The sequence below is a fragment of the Thunnus thynnus genome, chromosome 6 (genome assembly GCF_963924715.1).
Source record: "Thunnus thynnus chromosome 6, fThuThy2.1, whole genome shotgun sequence".
In the NCBI taxonomy this organism is placed as follows: Eukaryota; Metazoa; Chordata; class Actinopteri; order Scombriformes; family Scombridae; genus Thunnus; species Thunnus thynnus.
This window is the reverse complement of record NC_089522.1, coordinates 27,510,661-27,520,263: the sequence shown is the minus strand read 5'-3', so window position 1 is coordinate 27,520,263 and position 9,603 is coordinate 27,510,661. Positions and strand designations below refer to the sequence as shown.

Below are 9,603 nucleotides of genomic sequence, written 5' to 3'. Positions count from 1 at the left end.
AGATTAAACTGACAGCCAGGAGATAAACGACTGGACACGTTACACGTAAGACTCGAGACATTTCCTAATTTCATTGAACAACCCTCTGATACAGGCTGATAACTCGAATGGCAGATAAGTCAACACTGAATACATGCATCCATCTCTGTAAAGGCCAAAACATGATGGATTTTTTCAATTTAGCATATCAGAATCTGCGTTAATCTTCTGTGGTTAGAGATGAGCTATCTCACATCACAGAGGTGATTTATGGGACCACAGCTGTTTGCATAAGGCCTCTCCATCACACTATCTTTGGAGACTTGAGAAGATGCTGGCTCATCCTAGACCATATCATGGTCCCATTTTTTATTCACTCCAACTAGACTATAAGCAAAAGTCTCTTCATCATTTTTTACAGGGTAGCATCTCTTTTATGGCTACTGCCCAGACTATTCCCAAAGCATTTTATCAGATTTAACCATTTCCAAACAATCTTTGGTTTGGCCACATAAACTCTGGCTATGTGCGTGGTTTACTAAGAAGCCCTTTTCAGTGTGCATCCTGAGCCATCGAGAACAATTGAGATTTTAAATATATAGGAAGAGTAACAGAAAAGAAATGCAAAATAGTTCTGCACCCAGATTTGCTCTCTCCCTTAATAATAATTGGAATAAATCATATCTGCATATGAGATAGTGCCTCCAAAGCGATTCAATTTATTTTCCTATTCATGCTTTTCTTTCATTCACAGCACACATCAGGGCCAAAAAAAAGAAAAAAAAAACAGACATTTACTCTTCAGTGTTGCCACAGTAACTAACTTCCATTTCTCTCTAGTCATTTCCTCGGTAGAGAACTTCATCCACCATCTACACACGACAATTCAGTACATGCTGCCCGGCAGCCTCGGTAGGAGACACATATGATACTTATTTTGATTCATTGCAGCAGAATTCTCCACTGAAAGAGCAGCCGCCTTTTATCTGCCCTCGTTATAAGGTGTCGGCCAGTCACGTAGACAAAAAAAGTAATATATATACGAAAGATGTTCACTGATGTTCTCTTAGTCGTGCTCCAGAGCACATTGCACTGTAGATTTTCAACCAAGTCTGCTAGAAATTACTTTTATATTGCCTACTTCTAATTTGTTATGTTTTTAGGGAAATGTAATGCAGTCCAGCTTTTTAACAACATAATGATGGATTGTCTTAAAGAACACATTGCTAAATGTTCATTGACAATGTATTTGATTTGTTTTCCTACATAAAACATCTGCTCTTGCAATAAATCCACAATAAATCTGCTAGTAGTACAGTAACTGAAGCATGTAGCATACATAAAGCTTTTTTTCTGGTGATGTTTAACCCAGGTGGTAATTACCGTGGTTTGAAATGTGGAAGTACTTTAAAGTGTAATGCCACTGAAGGCCACTGGATGCTGAATCATAATAATTTTAGTCATGGTCTTTTGACTAAAATGCCATTTAGCTTTAGTCATATTTTAGTCATCTGAATTGTGTAGTTTAAGTCTAGTTTTAGTTGAATAAATATCATAATCATAGTTTAGTTGACCAAAATCTAACAGGTTTGGTTAAATTAAATGCATTAATTAAACTTTTCTCTAGAATTTCCAGTTAATTTTCTGTATATAAACAGATTGCTCTACAAACTCATTATAGACAGATAGGAAACATCTGTTTTCATGTTATTATGGAATAATATTAAGGTTTGAATTTGCAATATAGAGACGGTTTTAACTGTTATGATATGAAACATGCATTTATTTGTCTTAAAATCAAAAACATATAAAATTAAGTCTCATATAAAAGAATCATGAATATGGCTTTGCTTTTTGCAAAAGACCATCTCAGACAATAACGAAATAACGCCAATGAGCATTAGGCCTACTCTCCCTGAGTAATTAGATATACTCTACTGTCTCCGTCATTAGAACAAAGTCTTCAGTCTTCAGTCGTGACCAGTAATCCTGTTCGCTCAATCCATTATCTATGCCCTCCTCCTTTCTATGTTGTTCTTTAGAGTCACTTTTGTACTTAAAAGCACTTAGAGGAGCTGTTGAAATATTCTGCTGGGATGCACTAGCTTTATTTGCAATCAGTGGCCCATTCTTGTCATCGGAGGTCTTCTGTCTAATTTTTCTCTCTTTCACCGCCTAACCTCCCCTCCCCTCCCTTCTCTCACTCATACACAAGCACACATGACTCCAAATTGTCTCTATTCTACCCCAGCCCCCTCCCTCATATGTCTGATATTAAGTAACATTAACATGAACATTAAGTTTAACATTATGTTTTTTGGACACGTCGGTGTGTTGGTGTTAAAGCTCTGTTTGTCACATATTTGTTTCAATTTGAGGACAGTGAAACTTAATTATCTTTAGCGTGTCAATCAATATTTTAATTTATTATCTAAGATTAGCAACTCTGGGTCATTCACTTCTCTTATCAGTAAAGGACAGCAGTGGTTTCTTTTAGCTTGTATTGTATTACAAGTTTAGTGAAAACACACCAGCTCGGGTTAGCTGATAAAATAACGTTAGCTTGAAAAAAAACATTAAAGTGCACTTACCTTTAAATGAATTTTGGGATGACTTTTCTGCAAATGTTGCTTCAATTTTGTTGTTTTTAATTTATTCATATGACTGATCTCCAACTCGTCTCTCCTAAACATTTTCATCCAGATTTTTATTTGTTTGACGAAAGATATCATAAATGAGTTTTTATTTAGTTATCGTCTCATTTTGAAAAAATGTTGTTGACGAAAACTATGACGAAAATTATTCATCAATGAAATGAACACTGGCTCCAATTAACACAATTGACAACTTCTCTCTAGAAATATTAAGTCAATGATTGTTTTCTATGAGTCATTATGGTCTCAATCACTAAATTCAGGCCCTGTTAAAGGTGTGCTGGTGATCATTTTGGAAATTATTGCACCGTTAATAAGATTTGAAGACTAATAGTAGTGTTGATGTCTGCAGTGTTGGCATTGATTGACAGCTGTGATTGACAGTTGGTTCACCTGCTGCTCTCCCCGGCTCCAGGCCTGGTAATGAGTCCGACTATTGACGCAATATTTCAGTAAGTTTAATCTTACTTGATTATGATGCCTGCCCTTTTGGTACAATTTAGCTAAAGTAGCTAACAAGCCCAAATGTGCACAGCTCAGTGTTCCCAGTAAGCTAGCAGTCACTTCAGTCTCGAGTAGCAGGCATGTTTCCAGAGTGTGAATGGCAACATCCTGCACTCCTTATTTGGAAGCTCAAACAGACAAGCTGCAACTCTCGGCTTCAAACTGGCTCCAATACAAACCAATGGGTGACATTACATCTTGCTATATCTTTATTAACAGTCTATGGTTCAACCTGTTTATCTTGGTTAAATCTTGGTTAAATATGAAACAAGAGTCTAGAGCTATACTAGAGGCTAAATGTTAATGCCAGCACACTTATATGCTCACCATCACAACGAGGTACATGACTTCAGTAAAAAATTAGAAGTGTGTAGAATACATTTTCCGTTACAAATACACTGGGACTCCTTATTTCGAATGCATATTTTATGTTTCATCCTCTGAATCTCTTTAGCTGTAACTTGCTCTTTGAGTTGCTCTTGAATTATTGAATAATGTCATCCATCTCTAATGGAAGTCCAATCTGTAATTATTCTGACCACATATTCAAAGTATTTTCATCACATATATATTTCAAGAAATTGTACCACATATGTAAATTCTGCCTTTTGTGTCTTTCACAAGTGAAATTACTGGTGTAAACAAACCTCTTAGAGCATTAGAGAGAACAGTAGAAACTTGGATTTGCTTGTTATCCAGTGTTATCCAATCCAATCAAGCAAATTTACAGTAATACCAGGTTTTGAGCTTGTGTTTTGGCTTTTAACAGCAGAGCCCAGCATCACAGGTTGTGCCTTTAACTTCTTTAAAGATGAAGACAATTTGTAAATTCACAGTGAGGACCAATATGTTCAATCTGTAAAAGTATCACTACTAACAAGATCATTTTATGGACATTTAAATGTTGCAGTAAACAAGAAGACTTAATTAAATTCTGTGGACTTCACTGACTTTTACCAGAATTTACAAGTAGTCACATAAGCCCCCTGACAGAGAATGACGGGGCGATGTACCCTCTTCCTCAGATTTACCAGAAACATCAATACAGTGATACATCAGTGCAAAGCTGGACGGATAAATAATGCTTTGGTAGGGAGCCATTTGGAAGCAAAACAACGAAGCAGGGAGGGGGTTGAGGGTGCTTGAACACTGGGCTAAGGCTCCTGCACTGATCAACGCTGCATGGTGCAGACAGCAGAGGAGAAAGAGGAGTAGGAGGAGGAGGAGGAGGAGGAGAGGAAGGAGGAGCGAGCAGGGGAACAGACAGGCTGAGGCTCGCAGCCCTCAGTCTCTCTTCTGTGCTTCACAAAGCAGCTTCTCTCTTCTGTTCTTCCTCTCACTCTCGTACGCACACCGGCTCTCCTACTCTTCTTGCCTGAACTGACGAGAGCAAACGCAGCGGCAGAGGGGCTCACTCGCTCCAACTCCTCTCGTACCATGTTGCCCTGGAGAAGGAATAAGTTTGTTCTGGTGGAGGACGAGGCCAAGAGTAAACCCAAGAGCCTGGGGACGGGGCTGACCTACCAATCCATTCTCTCCTCCCTGCTGCGCTCCTGTCCTGACTTGCTGCCCGACTGCCCCTTCGACTGGGTGGGCAGCATCTTTCATACCAAACGGCAGAAGGTGGAACTGAACAAAGAGGAGCCTGTTTACAACGTGCGCTACCTGGGAAGTGTGGTCACCATCACGGCTAAGGGAGACGGCTGCACCCAGGAGGCAGTGGCCAAGATCTGGGCGAGGAGCAACTATGGGGAAGAGAGTGTCAAGATGAGGTTAACAGTGGGACCACAAGGGATCCGGATGAGTGCCGACAAATCCGGGAAAAAGAAACCCATCCATCTTTACTCTCTGAACAGAATCACCTACTGCAGTGCTGACCCGTGCCGGCCCAAAATACTGGCCTGGATCTACAGACACCAGGTCAAGAACATGGCGGTGGTGCTTCGGTGTCATGCCGTCCTAGTTAGCAAATCGGAAAAGGCCCAGGCCATCGCCCACAGCCTCTACCAGAACGCAACCTCTGCCTTCAGCGAGTTCAAACGGCTGAAGCGTCAGAGTGACTTCCGGCACTGCCAGCAGCAGCTGCTGGGTGAGGAAGCGGTGCCCCTGATGCCCCTGAGGAGGCTGCTGAACGGGCAGTGCCACTATAGACCGCCTGCCGACAACACCGGGTGTGCAACCCGCCTCTGCTCTATCACAGAGGAAGAGGAGGAGGATGATGAGGACAGCAAAGATGAGAAGGCAGCGGGAGAGGAGGAGGAGGAGGAGGAGGATGTGGAGGAGCAGCATGAAAAACAGAAGGTTTTAACAACAAACACTGACCCAACTCAGTTATTATCAGAGTTGGACCTCGGGGATATTGCCAGACTGGAGCAGTGCCAAATCAACTTCGTCAGTGACAGCAACAACAACACATTTACGTTTATAACCTCTCTGGTGTGACTATTACGCAGTTAAAAGAATGCGACTCTGCAAAAACACTACAGTAAAACATTCCTCTCTTTGCCCTTCACTGGTACCCCACTCAGGCTCCCTCCTTCCCCGTCCATGTAATGTGAAGTGTTTACCAGAAACTTCTCCCACTGCCGGGTGGTAGAGAGAAGACAGACGATCGTTGTGTGGGAGTAAATTTCTATTCTGGCCAGATGGCTCAGATGCTGGTTTGCCAGATTGACTGTAGCAGTTTGGAAAACTGTGCACGTGTTTACAAAGAGGGCTGGTTATGCACAGACTAACGATAGCACAATGACGAACGAGGACAATGGTTTCAGAAAACACCAGAGCGCTGACGCTGAGATCACTGACATGCAGGTCACATATTGATCACAGCACCAACTAGGATGTGTTTATTAGTCCTCTATGTCTTATTTTTGTGAGTATAATTAATGCAGTGTTTGCCAGCAGGGACATTTTTCGGATTGACTTGTAATATTTTTTTAAGGGAGGCTCTTTGTAAATTTGTGTAATTTTTCTAATATGACAATCCTCACTAATGTTGTTCACAGACTGACCTTTCTGAATGCTTACAATCGCGAAGAAGTTTATTACTGTTTTACTAATGATCACGGCCGACTAATGAATAAGGCTATAATTTAGGAAGCAAGCCATTGAGTTGACATGTTTATTGCTGCCATTTGTTACAGTCCTTATCATTTATGCATGACATGTCAGCAGTAACCTTTCATGCTGAGCTTTTGTCTTTTTTTTCATGTGACATCTTTGATCCTTCAGCTTTTAAAATGAACACTGTGATAAATGTGTGACCAGGGACAAATACACAGCTGTTCATGCAGCAATGTCTGATTTATGTAATGCATTTTTTTGTCATCTGGTTTTCCAGAACAAAAAAAAAACAACCTGATCTCAATTTCCCATAGCTGTGCTCTGTTTCTTTTTTTTTTTTTTAGCAAAGTTTTGCAAATGCTTTTCCACATCAGCCTGTGCAAAAACACAGATGGACCCTCACAATTTAACACAAAATGACTTAAGCTAATTTTTCTGTTGATGATATCTGTGCCGATGTCTAAAGATACATTGTGATTATTATTGGATGACGCGATTTAAATATTTATTTTCAAAATATGATGAATAAAAATCACCCTCACTTGGGTTTCCTTCTTGAATCTCAGAGGGAGAGTATTTCTAGATACTATCAAAGAGAGTATTCAAATGACTACAACACAACTCTGCGTACCACTAGTGTGCATTTGCATGTTTCAGATGTGAAAATATGTGTAACCTACACTTCAAAGAAAAAAAAACACGACATATTTACACCAGCATAATCTGCTTCCTTTCCCCACAAGGAAAGACAGACAATATCAACTTTAAATTGGCAGTCACTCTCAGTAGATGTTAATGTGGTTTGATTTGAATTCCTGCAGGCCTTGTGCTGACGTCCCAACCCTTTTACTCTGAGGGGAGCAATTAATCAGCGGATTGAATTATTCGGGAAATGAACATAAAGCACCTGCCTGGGCAGGACTGCTGTCAGGCTCTGACAAAACCGAGTGATCCAAAACGGGGACCAGGAAGTTGACTCACCCATCAACCATTTTACTGCTAACATCAGCCATTTTAGTGATGACGGAGTCTTTAAGCTGCTTTACTGGAATCACACATCAGCAAGTGAAAACAATGAAATATTTATAACTGAAGCACGTTGTGGGTTTTTTTTTTCAATGGGGCAGTTTACAGTCTTCAACATCTTTGAACAACAATGAATTAATCTTTTATTGACCACCATTATATCATCACAATATTACACCGCAGTGCTATAAATATATTAATGCTCCGTGAAATTATTTATGTTGATACTGTTCATACATTCCCTTTAATTGTCTTACGTAACAACATCAAAAGCTGTTTGATTTGACAGTACAGAGTCCATATTAGGAATTCTGCTTTTGAAGAGGAATAGGTGCTGCTCTGTTGACGTTTCAAAAAACAAATTACTTTGGTTTGAATTACTGAGATGGATTGTTCTGAAGGGATTCTTTCAGCTGGAGCCTTTGAGATCAATATTTATCTTTTCCTCAAATAAAGTACCACTGAGGAAGAACAGGATCTAATGTCAGAAGACAGATAATAAAGGATTCCCGTGTCCTTGTCACAGCTGTCAAATCCACTCAAAGGAAGGATGACTGCAAGATCTGAAGAGAAACCCTTTGTGATTATATTGCTTCGTTACATTTTTCTCCTGCATTTTAATCTTCAGCCAGTTCGATAGGCTCCTGCTCTGCATAGATAAACAGTCACACAATGTGATAAAGTCACACTGTTTGCACTGTAATGCTTTGTGTCTGACATGCTGCCAACGCCACGTTAATATGGAGTGGTTAGCAGAGGAGCCACAGTGCTTTTATGTAAACATTATTCCTGTCAGGCAAGCAGAAAAGAGGGAGCAGATGGCAATAGCAAGGTGCACGCTGGGCTACATCACCGTCATCATCCAGAATAACAAGGGCTCGAGCCCGTGATCACAAGCTTGTTTTGTTTTGTCACGTCGTCAGCTTCAGGGGACGCTTTAAGAGGAACACCGAATCTAATCAAACACAGCGCTGACAGACACTGGCCTGTCAAGTGTCAAATATGAGTGCTGTGCCATTTGACAGCAGGGCGTCTTCAGAGCCCCCCAAGAAAGCCGCTTCTGTCTGCACACAGCTGTTCAAAGGCTTTCTTGTCCCTACGCAGCTTCTGTGTAGCAAACAGAGGGATCGAGGTGAGTGACAGCACCACAGGCCGGCTCGTCTCCATCACGACGAGGAGGAGCGGAGGAACAAAATGTTGTGTCCCAGAGCAGCTGGCAGCAGGTGGCAGTCCGTTTAGTTCCAGTGAGAATTGTACAACAACAACAAGAGAAAGAAGCTTTCTTTGTGAGGATGGCAAAGGGGAAGAACAGTCAATGCAGGGAAAAGGAGACTGTGAATAAATGAGACATTGTAGAAACGTGGTTATCTGTGTGTTTGAGTATGTTAATGCTGCTGACTGCACAGAGATTTTATTCCACATATTACCTACCTCATTGCTTGCATCATTTGATGATCCTATCCTGTTACAGTCGAAGGAGAAAACTTGAGCTACAAGTTCAAATGATCAGACTATCAAAGCTAACAAGCAGCATTTTCCATCTCATGCATATCTTATAGAGTCTTCTGAGAAAAGAGTCGCACACCTGGCAATTTGCAAATGAGATGCCGTATGTTTTGCTGCTCAGCAACACTGTCAAAATAACACCGAGGCAGAAGATGCTCTCCCTGTTGGTGCAAACAACCAAACTGCAAAGCAATGCACATTCATGATTTTTTTTTTTTGTTTTTCATTTGACTGAAATACTTTGTGTTGAATATTATACGGCACAGCTTCTCCACATGCTCTGAAAGTGAGTGAGAACTCATTAGAATAAGTTGTCAAATAATCTCCTGGGGCCACAACTGAGCTGTTGAGTGTAAACTGAAGCCCAGACTGCAGAAAAAAAACAAAAAAAAAAACCTTGAGTGCCAGTGAGCATAACTATACAGCTAACTAATTCATGAGAATCAGGGATTAGTTACTGCCATCAAAAGTTTATCCTTTTATCTTGTAAAAACATAATAAGAAATGCCAAAATTGTCAGGGAAGAAGTCTGAGAAGAAAAATCACACCTCAGGAAATGTAATTTTGCTTAATAATGCTGTTCATAAAAGTGAATAACATCTCTGTCGTCTCTTTTCTCCTTGGAACAGTGCATGTTTTTTGTAGCAAGGCAAAAGACTGCAGCTAAATTTATGGTGGTGAAACGACTGAATCTTGCAGTCTTGAATAGTGTTTCAGTCAGCTTTACTGCTCATCCCTGCACACTTTTTAGCTGCTGGGTTTATTGAAAATGAGCAACAGAGGATATTCCCTGCTCTTCTCACCGCTATTCCACTATTAACCCTATTTAAATTACTCTTTGCAAAATTGGAAAAAGTCTCTTTAAAGGTTA

At 40.5% G+C, this 9,603-nt stretch overlaps 1 protein-coding gene across 1 annotated transcript; it reads left to right on the top strand.

The window, feature by feature from the left end:
- Window positions 1–3,309: 3,309 nt before the first annotated feature.
- On the top strand, window positions 3,310–6,917 carry fam43b (family with sequence similarity 43 member B). The gene has a single exon (XM_067593131.1). It carries the CDS (start codon window positions 4,575–4,577, stop codon window positions 5,577–5,579), a length of 1,005 nt encoding a protein of 334 aa, XP_067449232.1. The 5' UTR covers window positions 3,310–4,574; the 3' UTR covers window positions 5,580–6,917.
- The last annotated feature ends 2,686 nt before the right edge of the window (window positions 6,918–9,603 follow it).

Excerpts from the sequence above, each read along its gene's own strand:
- fam43b (XM_067593131.1), top strand. The coding sequence starts at position 4,575 with ATGTTGCCCTGGAGAAGGAATAAGTTTGTTCTGGTGGAGGACGAGGCC.